Consider the following 26,369-nt stretch of genomic DNA (forward strand, 5'->3'; position numbering starts at 1 on the left):
GTTATTCCACTTATTATGCACTCTTTGGTTGTTTCTTGTCTGTGCCCTGACCAGGGTTCCAACCCGCAAGAGGAGGTTCTAACCCACTGCGCTGCGCGTTGCCTGTCAGGGCCTCTCAACAAAACCCCTCTGGCGTGCCCTGGCCCCTGCTGTGGGCCGGAGCTCCTCTGCCACAGCAAAGGTTTGGGTTCCATTCTGTCAGGGCACCTACTTAGGTTTTGGGTTTGATCTCTGGTGGGGCTGACTGCTGCTCAGGAAGTGACTGAGGACTGTTGAGGTCTGTGTGCTCTAGTCATTTGGCGGGGAGCTGGGGTTCCATTGCTGACATGGCCAACACCGATCCCCACTACCCCCGGTCCTCCAAGGAGGACGACTTCAACTATGGCAGCTGCGTGGCCTCCACCAGCATACACATCTGCATGGGTAGGTCGCACTCTCCACGGCTAGCCAGGCCTAGCTGCTGCGCAGTCGCTCTGGGAGGCAGATTTCCAGGTTCCTAGGGAGAGCGCCCTCCGCGCCAGACTCCCAGGTAGAGTGGGGTCCCGGCGGGTAAGCACTTCGCTCCGCCTCCCTTCGGGGCTCCCGGGCCGAGAGGAGCGCCTGTCCTGTGCAGGCTCGGAGGGGAGAGCTGCCCCAGGAAGGCCTCCTAGCTGGGTGCTGAGAAAATGAAACTGGAACCCTTCCTTCTTGAACCCTGTTGTCTTTGGTGTAGAAAGGGACAGATGAAAGCCTCAGCAGCCTGACTGGGGCATTTTTAAATGAGATGTTAGTTTTTTCGGTGAAAATAAGTTTATTGTGTAATCATTGTAATTTATTGTGTAATCATTGTGATTACACAATAACCTGCAATGAGTTATCTGCTGGGATGTTTGTGCTTTAGGGCATGTGGATGCATTTTATTTGACACAGCCTCACGTCCACTGGCCTCATAGAGCACACAGCCACACCCACACGCTCCTGCCAGTCCTTACCGGTGAGGGTGTCCTGGGTAATTTGCATATTCCTCTATAGGATAAGTTAACACTTCCATGACAAATATGCACATTTCTCCACCTCAAAGACTTCAGCAATATTCTAATGAAATTTGACAAGTTCAGAGTCTGGTCCTCTGTCTTTGCATACCCATAGTTCAAAAAAGTAAGTTTATTTTCATTTGTAGCCATGGGCAGAATATCTTGATAATTTGCATTCATATTCTAGAATAGTGGAACAAAGGATGTGTTGAGCAAACACTTTCATTTTTGAGAATGAATTCCTGATCTGTGAGGACAGCAGCCACAAATAAGGTTGCACAATAGCAGGTGACAAATTCAGAGTGTCACAACAGCAGGTGACATTTTCCCTAAAACAATAGTTCTAACTCTTGTCTAAAACAAAATTCAATGGTAGATTCGAGGGGGAAAAATGGACTGAAGTTCTTAATGCTTGCATTTAATAGCCTACCTGAAATGCCTATCACACATGTAAAACAGAGCTATGACCATTGCCTTCGAATTATATTAGGAGCATTGAGACTTAGATCTTTAGGTATTTTAGTATTCATACATATCAAATTGATTAAGCTACTAAAACATTTTATGTATGTGAACTAGCTAAACTAAATAGTACTTTCTGATGAGTATATCCTAGGACTTGAGCCATATTCAATCAAATAGTTAAACGTTAAACTACCAACTATTTGCTCAAATCCTACAAATATCTTGTTGCTACATAGACAGAAGCATATCAAATGCATTTATCTTTCTTTCTAGTGAATGAACAAAAAAACCTGCTAGATCAAGGATGAATTACATTCCTGTTTTAAGAATTACATTCCTGATTATTAGGAAATGCTACATTCATAGTTGCCTTAGAATTCTCTTTTAACTCCCCAAAGCAGTGAATAAACTAGCCTGAATAGTAACTTATTGAGAATAAGAAGCAAAGATCATACAAGATCATACAATGGACATGTACATTTGGTTTCAGGTCTATTATCGCAATCTATGTTTTCTTAACTGTATAAAAGTTTGGAAATTACCAATCTAGCAAATCTAGCACAACCCTCTTAAGTTATGGATTTGTCAGCAGTACATGCATAAGATAAATATTCCTGGAGATGAAAGACGTGGGCTCTAGGCCAACATCCTTCCTTGATTTACCACATGATCTGGGAAACTCCCTACATTGCTCCAATCTGCTTTTTCAAGAGTAAAAGATGGTTTAATAGCTGACTGTGTATATAGCATACCTACTGTAATGTTCAAATGAGAAAGTGAAAATACATTGAAAACTATAAAATCAGCTTAGCCAAACAAATATTTTAGGAAGAAAAGAATCCAGATTATATTCAGGGAACTATGAATCCATTTAATCTTCAGTTTCCTCATTTATAAATGCATGATTTGCCCCAAAGATAAAGCAGAATTTAAAAAGCTAAATCATTTTTAAAAAAATCAAAATGAGCGGCATCTTGTATGACTCAGTCACACTATCAATATCAATAGTGATTATTCCAAAGGCTTAGGGATAGTGAAGAATTTCAAACAACTTTCCCAAGGCATGAATATTAAGATAAAAGCCATTTTAAAAACTCAGACATCAATAATCTATATATATCTATATACTAGAGGCCCGACGGCCTTCCACCCTAGCCGGTTTGGCTCAGTGGATAGAGTGTCGGCCTGTGGACTGAAGGGTCCCGGGTTCGATTCCAGTCAAGGGCACGTACCTTGGTTGCAGGCTCCTTCCTGGCCCGGGCCCTGGTTGGTGTGTGCAGGAAGCAACCAATCGATGTGTTTCTCTCACATCCATGTTTCTGTCTTTCCCTCTCTTCCATTCTCTCTAAAAATCAATGAAAAAATATCCTCAGGTGAGGGAAAAAAAAAAAAAAAAAAGAATGGGCCTTCCTTCACCTGGCTGCTGGCACTGCCTTTGCTTTGGCTGGAGCTGCCTTTCTGCCTTCCCATGCTGCCCAGAGGCGTGGAGCTGCTGGGGAGGTGTGGAATGCCTGCATCGTTGTCATGGCGATGACGCAAGCATCCCGCCCCCGGCCACTTGGTGCCTGCGTATGCAAATTAACCCACCATCTTTGTTGGGTTAATTAGCATACTCCTGATTGGCTGGTGGGCATCCAAATGAAGAGTCAGTTTGCATCTTTCTCTTTTATTAGTGTTGATATAAAAGTCTAAGTGACTGGCCAGTAACTACAACACGCAATGACCACCAGGGGGCAGATGCTCAATGCAGGAGCTGCTGAGCAACAGAAACTTTGCAGAGTGCCCTCTTGCACTCCGGGACCCCTTGGGGGGATATTGGACTGCTGATTTTGATCCCTGCAGGCCAGGCTGAGGGACCCCATCTGCCAGAGGGGCCCCGCTCATTCCACAGACACCTTTCAAGCCCTGGCGCTGCTCTAGGTGTGGCCGGCTGGGGAGGGACTGTGGCAGGTTGGCTCCAGAGCATGTCCTGCCATCTCGCCCAGTCCTGCCCGCCAGCCACCTTCTAATTACTAATTAATTTACTTTCAATGTGCACCGGGCCTCTAGTAGTTATATAAATGAGGTTAAGTTAAAGCTGACATAGACTTACAAAACATAAAATGAGTAGACATTATATAGTTTTAACAAATCCACTTCCTTTATTGCAGTAACCTCTGTACAAAGCAGCAACTGCAATACTCAATGTTAAAACATTAGAAAAGCAAGTGACAGTTATCATACAATATTATCAAAATATTACATTTTCAAACTTAGTAAACATCCACCAGAGCGCAAATCTTTAAATTATTTCCATAGTCTTTAAAAATATGTAATATCAGAAAGTATATAAAAAGAATGTAAAAGGAAACCTAAAATACAAATGAAGTAATGTAACAAATAAATATCTGATTTAATTAACCATTAATAATTAGCATAATACCACCATTCTCTCTAAACCCATTGAATTTTTACCTCTAGGAATCATGAATGCTCAAATGCCATTGCATAATTATTTGTTTCCAAGTTACCACCAATGATTAGAACTAAAAAAAAAAGGGGGGGGGCATTAAAATAATCAAATTCAGTATAAATAAAAGACTAGAATAGCTTTGACACTAGCTAGCATCTCTAAGAATTAATTATTGAATTTTATTACAGCAGTATATTAACCTTAAAAATTTTGACCTGGTGTGTAGTGATAAGTAAAAGCAATGAACGTTTTTAAAAAGTGAAAAGCTTCTTACATTATTTCACAGACAATATTACCCTCCCCCCATTATGCATATTTAGATATATTTTATGTACTTTATACACAATGTATGATGCATGACATTTGGTTCCTCCAGTACAGATCACAATGATGTTTTCCTGAATGGGAAAAACTTGGGGAAAAAAAAAGGGTAAGTGTACCTGTGCACATTTCAACATAGCAGCACTTAGTTTATGCCCTATTATCCATTTAAAAAATTCAAACATAAATAGTTTATTGACTAATCTGACATTTCTACCATTCTTACCCCCAAACACTACAAAGTCTGCCATAAATGCAACAATGCTGTGCGTTATAACATAGGAAAAAGTATTTTGGGAAAAAATGATTATTTCATTTTCTTAACATTCTGAATTCAAAATTATTATTAGATCTTCATTTTTATATTAACTTAGTTCATACTTATGCAGCAAAAATACTGCACTGTTGACAACAGTAATTTTATAGATTTCTATCAAGATTTATTAAAACCTGTATAAAGTCTTCATCTTTGAAACTTATACCATGAACCCACTGAACAGTACTTCAGATTAAATGTTCTCCATTTTCTGTCTGAAGGATAACTGTGTGAATTACATGCCCTTCAAATAATCACCTTTGTTCTCCAGAAAACTCTCTCTTTAATTTGGAACTTACGTTTACTAAAACAAAACCATTTTAATCTAATGAATCTTGATAATTTAAAATGCAAAAAAAAAACAGCAACATAAATGTCATTATATATACATATGCATCTGTGTATGTATATACATATGCACATACACACACACACACAAACACATATATATGTAGACATAGATCCCTTGAAATGTTTTTAGGAAATCCTTCCTTGAATAAAAACTGAAAAACTTTACATTAATAATTGTATATAAAGCTTTTAATAACAGTACATACACAGTCATATTTGTACTAGTAGCCTATGATGTCAAAACAGACATTTCAAAAGCACAATCTGGCAGTTTTTCTTAACACAAAAGTTTTAAAGTATTAAGAATGGATTAAATTTAAATGTTCAGAATAATCTGTTCAAACCTGAGTATTTAATTAAGACTAAGTGTACTTGACATTTGAATGAATTAAGCCTAAAAACATTTCACTAAGAAACCAGTGGTCCGTTTAACCATTTGATGAAACATTATTTTAATGATTTATAAAGGATGGTATAGTGAAATTCCATGTAGTGTTTGAAATATTCTATGAAATGGCAATGATTTTCCTCCAGAAAAATTTTTTAGCATTCCTTAAAAGTCTCTTAGATTTAAAGAAAACTCTAAATTAGGACAAAACTCTTTTAATAAATACAAATGATTTTGAGAATTTCTGTCAAAAGAATAACTATATAATTTGTCTAAAGAATGACTATGTAATTTTTCAGCAGTATATAGAAGTACTAGATAAATCTCCAACCTTCCCTAACATTTTAGTAATAATTGACTGAAGATACAAATAAGAACCATTTAGAAGTTAAAAAAAAAAAAGAAAGGTTTATTGGGCCTTTCCCCCCTAGGTCTACATTTATACATATTCATACAACCTAAACTTGGGGTCACTTTTTGGTTCCCATTTTTTCCCCCCATTAACTTGCCCTAACTCTCACCTTTAATGTCTAACATATACCTTTACAAAAATAATAGAAAACATACAGTACTCAACACTAACTGGTCAATGGAAGAAAAGCAGTGTCCATTTTAAAGTGGAAGAGACTAGAAATAAAACAGCTGAAGGCAAAGTTTGACATTCTATAAATTTATAAAAGAGGATATATGGATGAAATTTGGTTATTTTCAGAAGGCACCTCAAGGCTAAAGGCTTTTTGTATTCCTTTCATGAATCAGAAAATAACATACTTTTATTGCTATTCAAGTAGCAAAGGAAAATTTTACTTCATGAGCTTTAGTCCAACAACAAGGAATCATCATTAAAATTGAGATACATTACTGACTAAAACTGAAGTCTCCATATACATGTCAATGGAACAACTTCCCTGTGTGCTTTCAAATTAATGAAATAGTGAAAGAAAAGTCACAGTTCGCCATTGTGATGTTAATGTGTCACTGAAGATTTCAGTTACTTCACTAGGGAATGAAGTACTGTCGGAAGGGCTGTCCACTGTGTAGAAGGTTTAAGAATAGAATGTAAGGACACTCTGATGATTCCCACGAACTAGGAGAATTGGTGGCAGGTCCTCAGACAAAGCTTCTAACCACGCCATGTAGAGAGCACTGGATACAGCACCTTTTCGTGCAACTGGGAGACTCCTGGTATCAAAAAAAAAAAAAAGGAAATTCAGCAATGCATTTAAGTTGAGAAGAATAAAATGTAATAAAAATTAGATTATGTCACAATATAGTAACTAAAAGTTACTATAGTTATAGCATATTAAGTGTGGGGAAATTCTGCATATAGTATAGCAACTACTATACTACCATAACACTACTATTTTTTTCAAGTTCTAACAAATTATGTTTAAAAATTTCTTCCTACGAATAGCATAACCCAGTGGTCGGCAAACTGCGGCTTGCGAGCCGCATGCGGCTCTTTGGCCCCTTGAGTATGGCTCTTCCACAAAATACCACGTGCGGGCGCGCATGTACAGTGTGATTGAAACTTCGTGGCCCATGCGCAGAAGTCAGTTTTCGGCTCTCAAAAGAAATTTCAATCGTTGTACTGTTGATATTTGGCTCTGTTGACTAATGAGTTTGCCGACCACTGGCATAACCCATTTGGTATCTAACATTAAACCCTAAATTTCCCCTTCTTCAATAAGTATAGAATTCTTTTAAGAGAAAACGGTGTCTCCATCTGAATGTAAAAGTGGAAACTATAAATAAATAAAATTCAAACATAATTATTTCTAGATATTCATTTTTATCTTGTCTCCCTGTGCTTTTACTTCTATTTGTTGATAATAGTAGTAGTGGCCAATTGCTCTATAGTGTTTCTAGATTCTATGTTTTACCATCTTCCATCACAGATATATGATTATTGGCAAAACTTAACAATTTCTGATGTATTAAATGTTTATTGTTAATCAGAAACAATCCTTCGGTGTTACTTTATTCAATCATTTGGCATGTTTTTGAAGGCCTAAGCTTTCCTCACCCATTTAAGAACCCAGGCTACAGGACTGAGGGGATTTGGGTTCAAGTTATTATCTAGCTAACTTGGTTCAGTGGAAGGAAAGCCAGAGTTAGCTATATTCACTGCCAGGACAATGTGTCTATAGGTAAAGTCTTGTGTATGGGAACTTGGGGCGGGATTCAGACAGGAAACCACTTTTAAAATTTAATCCTCCAAGCAACTTTATTACAGTCAAACCTCACTTTTCAAAGTCTCCCATCTCAATTTGGTTCTTGACCAAGTTGTTCACAGAAAAAATGTCTCAGTGGTAGAACCAAACTTCAGTTTTTGACCTGACAACCCTTTCATGCTGATACCTCAACATGACAAAAAGCATCTCAAGGCAACAAAGGAGAGGATGCTTATGTTGCTGGTGAAATCAACATTAGCACAATTTTAAAACATGAAGAGGCCATCAAGAGTTGCTAATGTTGCTAAGGTTGTGAAAGAAGCAATGATCACAAGTAATCGAAGAGGTAGAAAAACTGTTGTTGATTTGGATAAAGGAAAAGCAGTGAGCCAGTGACTGCATTTTGGAGGCAGTGATATATGAACAAGCAAAGATACAGCGTTCTGACCTGAAAGACACCTCTGTAACAAGTGCTGAAGATTTTGATTCCTTTAGTAGGGGGCTTGTTCGATAAATTTAAGAAAATAAAGTGTTTATTTATAGACTAAACAATACAATAGACATGCACTGTATACTATAAAAAAGGTTAAAACAGGGAATCATTTGGGGTCTGGAATGGATTAATTTAACTTACATTATTTCTAATGGGAAAAAACGATTCCGTTTTCGAACAAATCGCTTCTGGAATGAATTAAGTTTGAGAACCAAGGTGCGGGGGTCCAAATTTGAATTTCAGGCCATCATACCCCATATGGTTGATGGCAAAGCTAAACACATTTAAAAGGTGGGAAAAGGATAAAGGAAAATTCCAAAATATACAATAAAAAATTACTTAGATTTATATAAGTTTAAGATTTTTCTTTCTTCCTATTTTAATTTCTTCTCATATGCTTAGAGCAAGGTGTATTTTAAAAAGTTTGTTTTTCCTTCTTACAACTACTAGGTCATTATGGATGTTAAATGGATATGTACTTGTATAGAAATTAACCCTAATTGCATTACCATAAAAATGAATACCTAATAAAATCTTAGTGCACGTAGTACTTACATGACAATGATACTAGCTGTGCTTGAATGTTCCTTTAATAATTCATTTAACCTAATCTGCCGGTATGTCTGAAATGAAACAAGACAAAGTCATTCCTAGACCATTTGAAAATTGGAACCTATCATGGTTCATAAAACTATAAGTAGAAAAAAAAGAAACCAAAATCAATTTTGGTATAATAAAAATCAGTTCCAAAATTATTCTTTACAATGCCCACATATAAATCCAAATTAAAGTAGATTTAATTTACACAACTGGTTCCTTCTGTAACAAATTGCAGTTCTTGATACTTACTTTTATGTCTTAAATATTTTTTAAAAATCACATAGAAGGTTAATGAAAAGTAAGCAGAAAAAAAAGGAATACCTTGGTCTTATAAAGTTCAAGTTCATTATCTGTTATTCGCCATGGTTCATCTTCTTTCATTTTATCTGCAATATCTTGTTCTTTATCATCTTCATGAAGTCTGTATGGCTCAATCATTTCATCAAAAGCTATAATACTTAAAAACAATAGAAAGAATACTGATTTAACAGTAAGATCTTGAAACATAAAATTATAACATAAGCAGTTATTGTTTTCCATCTATTGTGCTCTCCTCTACTCTGATCTCTTATCTATCCCTGCTCCTATGTCCAAACCCCCAACCCAATCGAAGTAAATTTTTACCACAGTGCCAGAATGATCCCCTTTGAGCAATAAGTCAAATTGTGTTATTCCTTTACTCAAAACACTCAAAGGCTTTCCCTTTCCCAGTTCAAATACCACTACATAAAAGTAGTATAAGAAAATATACTAGAACATTTTGAAGGGAGGGAAGGGCAGATACTAAACATTTAAGTAGATGGAGAATTAATCTCTAAACCCAAAAATACATAATAGGACAAAAGACATTAAAAGAACATGAACAGCATTCTAATCCTCTACTTTTGGACCCAACCCAAGGGTGGTGCTGGTTGCCATGAGAACCCACCTTGTGACTAGAGGTTTGGATCTTTCAGCTGTCTCCCCCCACAAACCTGCAACGTCCCACAAAAAGGAAAGTGCTGGAGATTGAGTATAACTGCCAAAGACCAATAACTCAGTCAATCATGACTAAGTAATGAAGCTTCAGAAAAACTGGGAGTACAGCTCCTTGATCCTTAACCCTCCTTTTTGGAGACCAGAATGCTTCCAGGTGCCACCTTGCTGAGCCCAAGCTCCACAAGGCCAGAAGCTCCTATGTTGGGGACCTCACTCAATGTATCCCTTTCATCTGACTGTTAATTTGTATTCTTTGTAATAAATCAGTAATCTAGTGAGTAAATGGGTTTTCTTGAGTTCTGTGAGCCATTCTAGCAAACTGAAATTGGAGAGGGAAGTCATGTGAACCTCTGATTTATAGCTAGTCTGTCAGAAGTATAGGTAACAACTTGTGCTTGTGGCTGGAATCTAATGTGGAGGACAGCCTAGCTGGCTCAGTGGTTGAATTCTGACCTATGAACCAGGAATCATGGTTCAATTCCCGGTCAGGGCATATGCCCCTGGATTACGGGCTCAATCTCCAGAGTGGGGAGTGCAGGAGTAGCTGATCAATGATTCTCTCTCATCATTGATGTTTCTATATCTCTCTACCTCTCCCTTCTTTTCTGAAAATAAAAACATTTTAAAAATAAAAAAATTAAGTGGAGGGCAGTTCTTGTGAGGCTGAGCCCTTTACCTGTATAATTTGATTCTATCTTTGGGTAGATGGTGTCCTAATTGAGTTGAATTCTGATACTCTGCTTCTGTCTGAGAATTGTATGGTGTGGGAAGCCTCCACACACACATTGGATTGAGTCCTTGAACACCCTTTTCAAGTATGTCTCATACAAGCACCTGGTTTCTATCCTATATAATAAAAGGCTAATATGCAAATTGCCCAAGCAGTGGAACGACTGGTCACTATGGCACACACTGACCACCAGGGGGCAGACACTCAATTCAGGAGCTGCCCCTGGTGGTCAGTGCGCTCCCACAGGGGGAACGCCGCTCAGCAATAAGCCCTGAGCTGGGCTCACAGCTGGCAAGTGCAGCGGTGGTGGCAGGAGCCTCTCCCATGGGGAGCGGGCCTAAGCCATCAGTTGGACATCCACTGAGGGTTCCTGGACTGCGTGAGGGCACAGGCTGGGCTGAGACACCCCCCCCAAGTGCATGAATCTCGTGCACCAGGCCTCTAGTTGTTTTATAACAGGAAACAAATCTCTCCCTGATTACAACCTTACACAGTATAATCTCACTATTTTTTTTTTTAAATTGGATTTTTTACACCAGCTTCATCATTTATTCAACATTTATCTGAGAATTATTAAAATTCTGTCCAATAATATACATATCATAACAACCACAATATTACCATGTTCAGATATACTATTCCACAAATCTTTTACTTCTTGAGAATTGTAAATGCAATTATTATAGGCAAATTCTTAGACTTTTCTATTTTAGTAATAAAACAGTGTGACTAATTTCTATGTGGAGTAGAGACTGAGTGGTCATAATGAATGTGAGCATAAACAATGGAAATTTAAAGAACCATGTGGAATTTCTGTGGTATTAATGGTTTTCAGAAATTTCTTATAAAGCGGTAACTGAATTTGCTGAAAATTGAAGGCCTTTAGACTTACTCTGAAATCTGCTACAAGCATGCCAACTCTCAGTGCTAAATTTAAAGAGTTGACTTTACATGTAACTAATAGCAGGCCAAAAGGCCATATATTAGTTTAAGTTGAATGATCTGTTACTGGAGTGACTGAGTAGGTTATCCAAAAGTATCAGAAATTTGTATAAAGTAATTTATTCAATAACTTACTTTTCTTTCTTTGGTTTAGTATTAATATCTCCCAGGACCATTATATCAGAGAAGTCTATCCGGAATTTGCTAAGCAAAGTAGCCATCCTAAAACAAAAATAAATAGCACTTAGACACATGAAGGCTGTATATAGATATTTTTATTCTATTTAGAGCTGAATCTGTGTATCTGAAAAGCATGATTAATAGGAAAAATACCTATCACATGCAAAACAAGCCCATCTGAATTAATTTCCATTGTACATTCACAAAGTAGATGTAAAATATGCCCTGAGAAGAGACTTCTGTTATTTTACTTTTTCTAAATCTCATACAGTAATGGACAGTGAAAGACATCAATAATGAAATTTGAATACAACTAGCATTTTTTAAGTTAATTTTAGTGGAATTATATTAAGTATAGGATTTCAATAAGAACTAGTTACTTGTTTAATTATTTTTGGATTATTCTTCCATCCATGGCGAATGCATACCTCAAAAGATCCAAATATGACTTTTTGGACCAAACTGAAGTTATAACTGAGAGTAGATTAAGTTCACAGTATTTGGGAGGTGTGGGGGGTGGACTTGGACAGGCATGGGATAGGAGCTCCAACAGCCTCTGACTTTTCAGTAAATACCTTTTTGGATGCAGAGCTGGCAATGAAGCCTTGGTGGCAACAATAGAAAAGTTGAAACATACAAACAGGCAAAGCAATGAACAAAACAGGATTTTATTCTTAATAAAATGAGTTTTCTAAATTAAGATATTAGAAAACAGATGAGAAACAGGTTTAACTTTTAAGTTATTTCTACTACTGCTTGCATAATTCACTATTTGAAATGAATAAACACCTAATTGAATTCTGGTATAAAATAAACATAACAGAAGCCCAGAATGTGATGAGTGTTATCAAGTATATTGTGATTCAGGAAGGAAATGTAACAACTAGTGGGGGAAAATTAAGGAAGCTGTAATAAAGAAGATGGCAACTGTCCTGAACTTTAAAGGATGAAGTATTTTAACCGAGAAGTACAAAGCTATTAATAAGTAGAGAGATGAGAGTAGGCAAAGGAGTGAAAGTCTGAAATCATCTGCATTTTTAAGGCAGGCACAGAAATGTAAATTGAAGTATAAGGCATAATTGGGGGATCAGGAGATAACAATAGGGGATAGGAGGACAGGTTATAAGAACTTTGATTGCCACATTTAGCATAGACCTTCTATGGTATGTTACAGAGAAAAAGTCATAAAACATTTTGGGCAGAGGAATCATGAGATCAAGCTCTGCTTTCCAAACCTGAAATTGGGAGCAATGTGCAAAATATATGCAAACAGTCAGAGACACCACAGGCACTTAGAGAAGCACCGAAACCAGAACCAGAACTGTGACAACAAGGACAGGGAGTGGATGACAATGGCTGTACACTCTCCCCCGATTTTAAAAAAAGAGCTGCTTAACACTTTAATGCCATAAATATTAACACTTTCTAAAATGTCAATATATTAAAAAATATTACATATCAGTAAAACAATCCACGACTTAAACATAAAGGCTAAATTAAAATTAAAGATGGTTTATTTGAGAATTTTCAGCTTCAGCATAGAACAGAGCAACATAACTGACATCTTATGGATTGCCTATGGATTATTCTACCTAATCTATATAGTAATAATAAAGTATTGCTAGATAAATGCCCTTCAATTTAAAGTAGACTTACGCTCTCCGGTCATGGTCTATTCTGTTTATTTTCCCACCAATGAATACTCTGATCTTACAATCTTTCCACTTTTTCTTGGTAGTCAGAAGGTAAGGTATCAATAAGGTCAAACCTAAATCATAAAAATATAATAAATCATATAGTAAGTGCTAATTTCTTAATTAAAAACTTTTAATTCAATTTAGTCTGTAAAAACATGTGTATAACTATTCTGTAAAACTAAAATTTTCTTTCTGTCCTTCCTTGATTCAGTTATAAGGCCATAGGCGGGGCTGAACTAGGAGGGAGACCCAGTGGAGTCAGAGCCCATGAGAGGAAGTCAGTGAAATGGGATTGTGGCCTGGCAGAGTTGGGAGATTAGTCCCACACAGGAAGAGGGAGGAATGAGAATATTTGCCGAAGCTAATGGGAGCAACATTTGTCACTAAAATGAAAAACATAGAGGGAGAAGCTGGATTGAATCCTGCAGTGTTGGGCTGGAATTAGTTTTCAGCCTATAAGTATACCTACAGACACTTATGTGTGTACTAGAGGCCCGATGAATGAATATTCGTGCAAGAATGGACCTTCCTTCCCCTGGCTGCCGGCACCACCTTCACTCTGGCCCGGAGCGTCTGGGGGCCTGTGTATGCAAATTAACCTTCCATCTTTGTTGGGTTAATTTGCATACCAACTCCTGATTGGCTGGTGGGTGTCGCAAAGGTATGGTCAATTTGCATCTTACTCTTTTATTAGTGTAGACTTCATAGATCTGTCCACTGAGAGGGCCTGGGAGCAGTGATACCCTAATACCAACGAGCACATCTAATGCCCTGTTTTTTGTTCCTCAATACCACTCTCCACTAAAAGAAATCAGGGCTCCTTAGATAAAGGGTGGTTCAATGGATGCTGTGGGGAAGTACAAAAGTGAGCCTGGAACTTCTTACTGTATTAGAAAACAAAGAGTGGTTGGGACATGCCACATGGACATAGCAGTCAGACTAAACAGGAAATCTGGGACAATTTGAATATCAAAACAAATAATGAGAATGACAAATTATATCCCATTGAATAAAATAGGAATCCATGGGAAGAAATAATAGGACTGGAAAATTATCATCGGGCAACCACAAACACACCACAACAATAAATTCAGGCAGAAATATCAATGGATGCTAAAGATGGTGGTAAAAGTTGCAGAAACAATGGTATATTTACATAGTCTCAAAGTAACTCTTCATCCCCCAAATACCTGTAATTATAAAAGGGGAAAACCAGTAACTCTTCAGTGTATAACCCTGGTGAAAACCACCTTACTCCATAGTTAAAGCTAACTTCACCCGTGATGAGACAAAGCAACATCATGTGCTACCTGATGAGATATAGACAGAAGAGCACAGCATCACTTGTGATATTTCTGCTAAAATTACATAACTTGAATTATGGTGAAACATCAAATAGCACCCCAAATTAAGTGACATTCTACAAAATATTTGGTCTGTAATACTTTTTTAAATATTAAGGTCATGAAGCTCAAGGAAAGACCTAGCAACTCCCAAATTGAAGGACAATGAAGAGATATGACAACTAAGTGCAACACCTGATTCTGAAATTAATCCTGTTGCTTTTGAGAATGTTGGCTAAACTGAAATGTGGTCTATGAGTGAGGAATACATGCCTATTTAGTACTATTCCCACAACTTCAGTAAATTTAAAACTGTTAAAAAAAATGTATTAACAACCTTACCTCCATCATCAAAAAGCCACCAGACATCAATAGTATTCTTTCCTTGTTTTTTCTGAAACTGCGTACTAGCTTCAAGAAGCTTTTGGTCAGCTACATTTAAAGGCACAGCAGGGCCTTTGGATTCTAAAGGATTAAGCAGGAAAAGATGTAAGGAAGCTAAATATTAAAGTCCCTTTTGCTGAATTCCTTTAGTTTCCTAACTTTCATATATTCAAACGTTTATTTCGCATGTAGTAGGATATGGTATCAATCATAGGCTTTCAATTGTTTATAACTTAAACATATGTTTAAGATGGCTAAAGATAAACACATCTTCACAAAGTTAAACTCATTCAGATCATCTTGCCTAATTTCCAGTATTTTGAAGCATTCTGAATAAAAGAATCATAAATATCAATCAAGGAAATTATAACTAACTGCTGGATTTTGATTTTTAAAAAGAAGTTTTAGGCTAACTGGGCAAATTAAGTTTATGCCTTTTCTATGAATATATTTCTTTTGTAATCGAGTTACTAAATAATTTAAAGCTCAAAAAATTTTTTTGAATATGAAAGACAGAAGTGGAAGACATACCAGTACAGTCTTACAATTATCACAGTGAAACCTTAGTCTAAGGAAAAACTCTCTCATTTTTATCTAGCATTTGTCCCCTTAATATGTGATACCCAATTATAAAGCCACATAACCATCACATCTTTCGTTGAACCACAGAAAGATGGTGGGAACTCCCTGGAAGGGCACCCATATGCTACAAGTGGAAAGAGCAATATACCAAGGGAGTTCCCATTTATATTCCCAGTAAATTAAAAAAAGAAATCAACACTGGCTCTGTGAGTAAGCAAATGACTATTATGAAACTTCTAGACCAAATTTTTAAAGCAGAAATCCACAGGAGGAAATCTGACCACTTTTGCAGAATGCCTATCATTCACTTTTCATGCTGCCACGATGTATGCAAACATGACGAATGATTTGCATGATGAAGTAATATGGCTACCAAACCACACTGCTCCATAACTCTCACCTCTATCTCCTTCTCATAAAATTCATGTACGTTGACATGACTGTATCTCCCAAACGCAGCAGGACTGTGAGAAATATTGTAATTTTTGAAATGAAAAATATATTAGTATCAAAATTAAGGACTTGGCTGGGTACCACTGATGGTAAAGAATGCAGTGACACTGTAAATAAACCTATTTCAGTGTCTCTACTTATCATCTAAACCATGCAGTTAAAATTAAAAAATTAATACTGACTTTCAGGGTTTGAATATTTCAGAAATGCTATAATGACTTAAAAGAATTTGTATTTGATAAATCACCTTTTCCTGGGATGATTTAACTCTTTAATTAGACTAATGATAATTTTTCTAATCTGCATTAAATAAATAACTGTAACATCACCTCACCATGAAAATAAAAACTAAGATAAAAAAATAATAAGGTTGGAGATAAAGAGTTAATAGTATGAAAAAGGGATTAAAATAAAATGATGAAAAATGCCTGCCTTTTTTCAACAGTGGTTGAGTTGGAGTCTTGCCATCCTCTTCCTCATCTAGATTATGTTTAAAAAACACAAAATATAAGTTAATTGCCTTTATATTAATAAAATAATGAAAAGGTAAATAGAGCACATTTATAAACAAAACATAGTATGAAGAAACAGTCTGAAAAATAATCAAGACTGAAGATCAATATATTCTGCACTGAGTATTCAGGATTTAAAAAAGCAAACATTTTAGATCTCTCCAACGGGGCTACTGATTAACACTCACCCCTAAAATTGTATTCCTCTACAACTGACCAAAACTTTAGCAGAATTTTTAAACTTTTAAACTTTCATGCCTGAAATCAGGTGACAAGATGCTGAACTATGGCTAATAGAGTAGAAATATGGCATTAAAAAATTGACGTTCCAGATAACACATAAGCTTTAATCATTATGCAAATGACTGAAAAGTAATTTTAGAAACACTTAAGGGATATTTGGTAATTGTACAAATCATTTGCCATTTGAAATATTAAAGAATTTGATCAGCCAGAGTTTCTTGGTTTATATAAAATGCCAGGTTATATAGGAGTGGTTTTTTCCAATTACATAAAGTTGTATATATGCATATGCAGGTATGTCTGCATATATTTGTCTGTTTACATTTAAATACCTATAAATGTCTTGCTGGAGTTAACAGTTTTCCTAATCTATCTATTTTTTTTTTTTTTTTTAATATAAGCTTGCATTATTTGTTTAAGGCATATAACATATAAAACTCCCAACCTGGACAGGGAAGAGTACACTGCAGTGGGCTCTTGCGCCAGACTCCCAGCATTCTAGTATTACCACTGACCCCTTTCCTGGCTGTGACTTAACCCCTCACTTTCCTCAGTAGTAAAGAGGATGAACAATACCTACCTCTTAATGTTATTATATTGCAAACATTAATGCACTTAAGTCAGTGCTTAGCACAAAATAAAAGGGTGCTCTTTTTGTTCTTTTGAATACTCAGTAATCAAGGCAGAAATATCAAATATCTATAACTATATAATAACCATACCAGAATGTTCATAATTCTGAAGACTTTTAAAACTGTATAAACTTTTCTATGATTTCTATGCTAATTTTGAAAATAACTGGCAAAATAGAAAAACAAACACAAAAATATTCATGCTATTTTTGAATGCTAATTTCTTATGCCTGTTATGAAACAGGAAACATTTCAATTATTTTAATTTTTAGTATTAAATATTATTGTTCCTATAGATATTTGATATTATCTGTCTTTGAAGATAAAAAACATTTATAAATATAACTATGGACATTCTGTATTCATTTCAAAGAGCTCAGAAATTTCAAGGAAATATTGACACTGATTTAAACTAAATTAAAATTATTTACATTTTTATAACAAGATAAATAGAAATATACTGACCCAGTGTCCTACTTCATAAAAATGATGATTCATAAGATTATGACACATTAATGAGCTAATGTATGAATAATATCTACTAAATTGTGGAAGGCACAAAGTAGATGCTTGATAAATATTACTTCTTCACCTTCCATCATAGTTTTATTTATTAATTTCTAACAGATTCTGTAAAGGAAAGGATTTGTTTTAGGCAAGAGAAAAGGACAAATGAAAAGTAAGAGGAAATGAAAGACTGAATACCTAAATTAAACATAAATGCAGAAACATAAGAAGAGTGCTGTCATAATCAGTTTATAAGAGTTTTGAGATGAAACAGAAACAAGTATAATCAAGCCAGCAAAGAACTGAAAGGGACAATGGGCCTCAACTAAGCTGTCAACTACCATTACTCTAAGCAAACAGATAAATGAGGAAAGAAATAAAAAGCAACATTGATGCTTCTAAATAATCTAGAAATGATCAATTTTCTGAGACAGGAGCTATCCAATGTTATCAATTTCAGACAAAGAATGGCAATTATTTTACAGAAATAAAAAATATGATATGGTTTGATGATTTACAGTGCAGATTTTTCTTGTTGCATGTCAATTGGGAATAGGACAGATGGAGATACTAAACTAAACAGAGGTAGGAGAGTGAGGGTGGGAGAGTAAGATTTGGAAGTCATCTCTCTTTCCTTCTCATAAACATGTCATATAGATTGGTGGATGAAATTATCTGAAAGTCTCATGAAACCTGGAAATCGTTTTGTGGCTTAGATCACATGAGATACCAGTGGTATTATGTCTGTAATTATGGCTGAATAGTTTAGCACCCAAATACAAATAGCTTGTTTCTTCAGAAAGACTAAATTAAAAAAATTGTACTTGATTTTTTGTTTCATTGTTTTACCTAAACTTCAGATGCAGAAGTAGAATATTCTGAATATCTCAGCACATAAATAAAAGCCCTGGCATTTAAATACCTTGATTTACTAAAAAGAATAAAAAAAGGTTAATTAATTATATAAACTTAATTTCTTTCAATATTATCATGTGCTTATAATATGTACATCGCTCTAAAATTACATTTCTTTTCCAGTTCAGATTTAACCAATGCTTCAAATTAAAGTATTTTCTTTAAAGCAAGTATAAATAAAAACATACAAGAGCATATTAGTAGGTAATTAATTGGTATAGTTTCTGTTCTGTGGTCTACTTTAATACCTTAAAAATTAATTATTTTGTAGATAGTTTTGAAAGCCATAAATTTTGAGCAACTAGAAATGAAAAGTAAAAATTTGAGGACAGGTTACCTTATTAACTATGTTATGTAATAAACCCATTTCTCCCCCAAATTAAAACATTACCATTAATGAAATTTCTTGTTTGAATAAAAATTACCTTTATGTGTAATGGTTTTTTCACCAGATGGTTTGGAAGTATCTAAATCTGATTTCTTACTATACTCCATGCTTAGTACCACATCCTTGACTCCAGGAGATTTCTCTTGTGATGACAATAATTCTTCTGTAGATATGAAAGTATTTAAAATATTATCTAAACCTTATTTTAACCATTAAGGAAAACATCATGGTATAATATCAATTGAATGACCATTTCAAGCAAAGTTTATTATAAAATAAGTTTGTAATTAATGATTTCTGATGTAAACAAATGTGCTAATCTGTTTTGAAAAGACTTCACTTCAATATCTTGAGCCACAACTAAGTGTCAGACATCTGAATAAGGTGCTGGGGAATCAGTAATGAGTGAGATTCATGAAACACAAGAATCTGTTAGATAAAAGAATGATGTATGAAATGTGAATCAACTCTACTCTCAAAGTCATTTACACAAGTAAAAAATGTAAAATGTGACAGATGTTCATATATATGTAAGGTGACAGACAATACTGAAAAATTACACCCATAACTACAAAGCCAAACTAGGGAATAGAGTCCTTTCCCAAACTTATGGTAAAAGTACCATTTCTTCACTTTCTGTTTTTTTTTGGGGGGAAGAGTTAGGAAACATTTAACTTCCACCATAAAAATATTTATCATGAAGACAAACATAATATGAATTTGATCATCTATCCATAATCCTCATCACTGATTTGTGCATTAAGAGAAATAACAATAGAAACTATGTGAGTTTCCGTGCAGGCACTGCTAAAAGCTTCACAGGCCTTACCTCCTTTTTAATCTTCACAATGACCCTATGAAGTAATTATGTTTTAACAGATGAGAAAACTGAGGCTTGGATGTCAATACATTTGCCCAGACTACAAAACTACTTAGAAAAAAAGCTGGGATTTCTAAAACAGATATGACTCTGTTCTTTAATCCTTGTGCTAAATCAAATCCCTGTCTTCAAATCCTAATGATGAATAACAAGAATTTCAAAACAATTTTCATGATTGTAAACACATAAAAATACTTTCAAGTTCCAATCATATTAAAAATCTCAGTAAATTATAGAATTATGAAATTTATTGGCTAAACTGATATTTTTGAATGAAAAGGAACACTACAAATAATTATGCAGAGTTAATAGATCCCCTAAACCTAAATAACTCTGAGCAAGTGAGAATTAAAATAGTACTTTGCAAGGCCTACTCTAGAGTAAGAAAGTGCATTTTCAGCAAGCCATACTTTTGTGTTATATGGATAAAGATCTTAAAACATTCCTTTCTGGAATGCACAATACCCTTAAAATGGTGGAGGGAGTGGGAAGAATAAAACAGTTTAAATTATGGTTATGAATAGATGACAAAAGTTTACCATATATCTCTCAGCTATTTAGGCTTTAGCTAATTTGGATGATTCTAATAGTAAAATATTAGGTATGCAAATTTTCTTAAGCATTTAATATATTTTTAAGTCATTAGAGGCTATGGAATTTTCCATAGTTTTTTAAAAGTTTGCAAAAGCTAATATTATACCATAACTGGTTTCAATTTTCACTTTTTAAAAAATGGTTTGTTTTTTAAATGCTTTGAAAATTATATTGTTGGAGAAGAGATTGATGAGTGTCAGTTTAAGGATGGGGAGAGAGGAAGAGTATGGTGAAAGCTATATAGGGGTAGAACAAGGGAGATCTTTGTGGTGATGGAACAGTTCTGTATCTTGATTATGGTGCTGGTTACATTAATCAAAATATGTGATACATAGCACAAAGTACACGTGTGTGCATGTATAGAACTACAGATATGTAAAATGTTACCATTGGGAGAAACTGAATGAAGGGTACATAGGACCTCTCTACTATTTTTTATAATTTCTTGTGTATCTATAATTATTTCAGAATAAAATGATTTAAAAATTATTTCTAGGGTCTTTTTTAGAGATAGAGTAAATTTTATCACAAACTTTAGTTTTTCACTATTAATGTGCCTCTATATATAAAGCATCACTTGCATAATAAACATGAACATGTCAAAGAATTTAGCACTCAATTTTATTTTACTTCAACTATTTTATGTATTATACTAGAGGCCCAGTGCATGACATCGTGCACTGGTTGGGGGGAGGAAAGGGTCCCTCAACCTAGGAGTGGGCCTAAGCTGACAGTTGGACATCACCCAAGGGGTCCTTAGCGCTGCCACTGCACTCACAAACCGTGAGCCCAGCTTCTAGCTGAGCAGTGCTCCCCCTATGGGAGCACACTGACCACCAGGGGCCAGATCCTGCATTGAGTGTCTGCCCCCTGGTGGTCAGTGCGCGTCATAGCGACCGGTCGTTCTGCTGTTCGGTCGATTTGCATATTAGAGCTTTATTATATAGGGTATTTTTACAAATTTGGCCAATTTAGAATCATTACCAGTGTTTGTTTCTCTTAAACTGATGATTGGATTGAATTTTATTCTCTAATCACTAGCCATCATACAAGTTAGTATAATGAATGAAAAAGCACAAACTTTGGTGGAGCCAAACATGTAACCTTTTTTTTGTTTTTTTAATATATTTTTATTGATTTCTGAGACATTAAGGGAATGGGAGAGACAGAAATATCACTGATAAGAATAATCAATTAGCTGTATTCTGCATGCCCCCTACTGGAGATCAAGCCCACAACCCAGGCATTTGCTCTGACAGGAACTGAACCATGACTTCCTGGTTCATGGGTTGACTCAATCACTGAGCCACACTGGCTGGGCCAGATCTGATCTTAAAATGCCATCACTAAGTACATAACACAACAGATGATAAATATTAAAATTACTGAAGGACTTGTAAGACTTATAATTTTCTAACGAAGTAATTTATATATGTAAAATAAAAAGATTATTTCAAAAAATATTTACCTTGTCCTTGAAGATGAGATATATCCAGACCCTCTTTTAGGCGAATAACCACTACTCCATATTGTATGTCAAAAGCATCACTATAATAGGAAAAAGAAAAAATAAATGTCCCTCCTCTCTAAAATGAAGGCAATAATTGAAGATCTTTAAAATTACTTTCAGTTTTAAATGTCTGATTCTTTAATATGCTTAAAATATTATGGTGTGAGCCAAGATAGTTTCAAATATTATACCATTCCTTTTCCCTTTTTCTGTAATGCCTTTACATGAAGATCTTTATAATACTGATAATCTACCTAAAGCAGCTATTTAAAGCAGTAACTATTTTTATCCTATCAGAAACAAGCTAAAATTATGGAGTCAAACCATTATTTAATTTAAACTTACACCCCTAAAGTCAAGAGAAATACATGAAGACAAAGATGGATTTTATTACTGAGAATGAGATCAGATTGTAAAGAATGAAGGGATCATTTCTCAAAGGAGAAAGGGTATTTTTAAGTAATTTAAAAATTTTTACAAAACTAGTTTTAAAAAGTATTCCTAAGATTTTATATGCATTTGCAGACATGTATTCAAAGTCATTTTGATTTTTTTAAACACACATGGGAGCATCCCATACATACATAATATACATTAAACCTTTGTACACAACTCTAAACCAGACTTAAATTCTATAAATTTTGTTAATACCATAAATCACATAAACCCAAGTTCTCTTCAGATCTAAAAAAATTCCAAATTGCAAAACTTAGGTTGTTCCATTTAGGGCCAATCAGCTTACACTAGGAAGAATTCTGGCTTACAATCCTATATCCTATATAATAATAGAGGAATATGCAAATTAGCCAGGACACCGTAATGTCATGACCGCTCAGCAGGAGGCATGCACAGCAGGAGTGGGGGGCGCGGACTGCCATCACCTGGAGGGCCTCCGCGTGGCCCAGCCCAGAGTCCGCCTGGGCTGGGGGTGGTCCCCGGAGGAGGCAGCCATCGGTGGAGGCTGCCCAGCAGTAACATGACACTGCCTGCGTGTGTCCCTCCCCCCGCCAGTGCTGACGTCACGCTGCCTGTGTGCATCCCTGGCCTGGGACGTGAAGCTGCCTGCGTTCATATACATTTTACTTATTTCCTTTCATTTCTGAGACTTCTATTATAGAGAAAGGCCAAATAGCAATATTAAAATATTTCCTCTAATTAATTCCCTTTTAATGTGCATGAATTTTGTGCACCGGGCAACTAGTAAAGTATAAACCCGAAGCCAAAGGGCAGTAACACGTGTGAAAAACCAGCAAAGCTTTCATTTTTACTTAAAACATTTAACAATTACTTGGGAAACCTTATTTATTGTGTACTTTTTTTTTTTCATTGTATACTCTACATTATCAGTAGAAAGAGATTTTTAAAGTAAAGTATGAGATCTGCCTACTTTCTCAAATTGTTTTAAGGCATCTGAGAAGACATCTTATGTGACACAGGCAAATAATTATGTACTTTATGTATACATAAAAGAGGAGTTCCAGTAAGAGAAATAAATAACAACATGAACAGAGTAAAATCAGAAAGACAAAGTAACAAAAGGAAAAACCCCAAACACTAGAAAGCCCCTAATAGGAAAGTTAAAATGATGTAAATAAAAACTTAGGCACCTGATAAAGATCATTGGAAATAGCACTAAACATGAATAGTAAACTCTGAACTTATACTTTAAGGAGTGGAAAAGCAAAACATATTAGTACATTTTAAAAAAGAACTCATGGACAACAATGTGGTGATTGCTGGGGAGAGGCGGGTGAAAGAAGTGGAGGAGGGCATGGGGGATAAATGGTGATGGATGGAGACTTGACTTGGGGTGATGAACACAATACACCTGAAACCTGTATAATTATGTTAACCAATGTCACCCCAATAAGTTAAAAAAAGATAAATAACAACAAAAAAGAAAAATAAATAACCTAATAGATGAACCAAATAATTAACTGCAAAATTAGTTTGAGTGGAAAACAAATCTAACCTCTGAGGTTGATATCAGTGATGAAATGCTTTCCTCAGCATCAGATATTATTATGACACTACAGGCCCGGTGCACGAAATTCATGCATGAGGCAGGGGGGTCCCCTCAGCCCAGCCTGCACCCTCTCCAATCTGGGACCCTTTGGGGGATGTCCAACTACCGGTTTAGGATCGAGCCTAAACTGGCAGTCGGACATCCCTCTCACAATCCTGGACCGCTGGCTCCTAACTGCTTGCCTGTCTTCCTGATCGCCTCTAATTGCCCCAACTGCCAGCCTGATCACCCCTAACCGCCTCTGCCTGCCAGCCTGGTCGCCCCCATCTGCCCCCCTCTGCCGGCCTGGTCGCCCGACACAGCCTGTTCAGTCGTTTGGTCGTCCCTCACTAACCCCTCTGCCAGCCTTGTCGCCCCACGCAGCCTGTTGGTTCAGTTGTCCATCTGGCTGTTTCGGTTATGACGGTCCCTGACTTTTTATATATTAGGGTAACTTAGAAGGGGATGGGTCGGACAACATTCAGGAACTCTGCGCAACAATAGTTCTAGTGATGTGAAAAAGCTTACTAACTTAAATGGGAAGCCCAATTATATGCATGTTTGTGTGTGTGTGTGTGTGTGTGTGTTTGTATACACACACACACACACACACACACTGAGTGGCCAAATTATTATGATCTTTGAACGCATAATAATCTGGCCACTCAGTGTACATCCTATATAATAAAAGGCTAATATGCAAATTGTCCCCTCAACCAGCAGGCAGGCCGGCCAACCGCCCATGTCCCCTCCCCCTGGCCAGGCTGGCCGGACCCCACCCATGCACGAATTATGCACCAGGCCTCTAATTACACACACACACACACACACACACACACACACACACACACTCAGTGGCCAGATTATTATGCGTTCAGAGATCATAATAATCTGGCCACTCAGTGTGTGTGTGTGTGTGTGTGTGCATTTGTGTGTGTATGGTTTCCCCAAAAAAATCTATACACACTTTAGCTGATAGTTCAGTTTTGAAAAGGAAATGTGTTTTTAATAAACACTGCCTTTATAATTATTCAAAGTGTGTGTGTACATTTTTTTGGGACACCCTATATATGTATGAATGTTCATGTCTATAAAAAGACAGATAAAAGATCGGTCAAAATGTTTCATTAATAGATCAATTCAAAACCCAGATAAGTGTGTGATTCTTTTCATTCTTATGCTTCTACTAGTAAAGACTATATGAAAAGCAGGCTTCAAAAATCAGTGCAAGCTTTCAAAATTAACATTTTCTGAACCAAGTTATTGAATTAAAAGGATACTTACTGGAATACGTTTATATACATATCTACTTCCCTCATATCTGCTTGCAACCAATCTTTCTTAAATCCAAGGACAAGTGTGTTTGGTTTCATACGCCCAAGACCAGCAGCCTAAAATAAAAGAAAAATACAACTTTAAGATATACTTAGTCATTTATAAAAATCATAGTAACAGGAGTTTTCTCAGTTATATATTTTGAAAATAGCCATTAAAACCTCTAAGCAAAAGGCTAAGTGCATTGTTGGTTACAGTTCTGAATCACATCAATACTAAATGCCCCCAAAACCAATAAACCACTCCTTTTGTAAGATTTTAAAATTTGATTCCCAGGGTGTGTGTATTACTGTGGTAAAAAAATTAAAACATTTTGCTATTTTAACCATTTTAAAATGTACAATTCATTAACATCAATTATATTCACAATGTTGTACAACTAACCCCACCACCTATTTCCAAAACTGTCACATCAGAAATTCTGTAACCATTAAGCAATAATCACTCACTCTTACTTTCCTCCAGACCTGGTAACATTGCCTTTAGTCTCTAAGAATTTGCTTGTCCTAGATATTCCCTACAAGTGGAAATATCAATGTATAGTGCCTGAACTATACAGCAAGAGCATCATGTGGAAACTTTTTGGAAATGCTAATTCTTGGGTCTTACCTCTGACCTACTGAAATCATTTCAAAGGTGGGGCCTAGCAGTGTGTGTTTTAACAAGTCTACTAGGTGATTCTCATGCATAATGAAGTTTAATAACCATTGCTCTAAGAAAATATTTTCTTCCATAACATTTATTAAATATATAAGTAGTTATCAAAATGTTTCTATAAATGGTAAAAAAGCAACAAGATTTACCCACTAGAACCAACTTTATGAACGGGAGTCACATTCTACTTGAATTATTTAAATATTTTGCACACAAAGGTGAATAAAGTAATAAATAATCATGTACCCACCGCCTAGCTTAAAAGAGTAAACATTACAAGAGCACTCATCAAGTGTCCCATGTATCTTTCTCATGCGCCCTTTGTATTTTCA

The 26,369-nt window shown here is 35.8% G+C and overlaps 1 protein-coding gene across 2 annotated transcripts in view; it reads right to left on the reverse strand.

The window, feature by feature from the left end:
* Positions 1 to 6,088: 6,088 nt before the first annotated feature.
* Positions 6,089 to 26,369, reverse strand: part of SLC12A2 (solute carrier family 12 member 2) — a 99,751-nt gene continuing 79,470 nt past the window's right edge. The window contains exons 18-27 of one of the 2 annotated variants that reach the window (XM_008141366.3): positions 25,333 to 25,439; positions 22,002 to 22,081; positions 19,097 to 19,222; positions 16,295 to 16,342; positions 14,786 to 14,908; positions 13,060 to 13,171; positions 11,359 to 11,445; positions 8,895 to 9,030; positions 8,529 to 8,596; positions 6,089 to 6,488 (exon numbers count right to left, since the gene is read on the reverse strand). In XM_008141366.3, the coding sequence (XP_008139588.2) occupies positions 6,353 to 6,488; positions 8,529 to 8,596; positions 8,895 to 9,030; positions 11,359 to 11,445; positions 13,060 to 13,171; positions 14,786 to 14,908; positions 16,295 to 16,342; positions 19,097 to 19,222; positions 22,002 to 22,081; positions 25,333 to 25,439 (1,023 nt within the window). In that variant the 3' untranslated portion in view covers positions 6,089 to 6,352. Of the gene's footprint in view, positions 6,489 to 8,528; positions 8,597 to 8,894; positions 9,031 to 11,358; positions 11,446 to 13,059; positions 13,172 to 14,785; positions 14,909 to 16,294; positions 16,343 to 19,096; positions 19,223 to 22,001; positions 22,082 to 25,332; positions 25,440 to 26,369 lie in introns of those variants that run through there. The other variant, XR_008555794.1, reaches the window with a different exon arrangement.

The sequence above is a fragment of the Eptesicus fuscus genome, chromosome 4 (assembly GCF_027574615.1).
Source record: "Eptesicus fuscus isolate TK198812 chromosome 4, DD_ASM_mEF_20220401, whole genome shotgun sequence".
NCBI classification, from domain to species: Eukaryota; Metazoa; Chordata; class Mammalia; order Chiroptera; family Vespertilionidae; genus Eptesicus; species Eptesicus fuscus.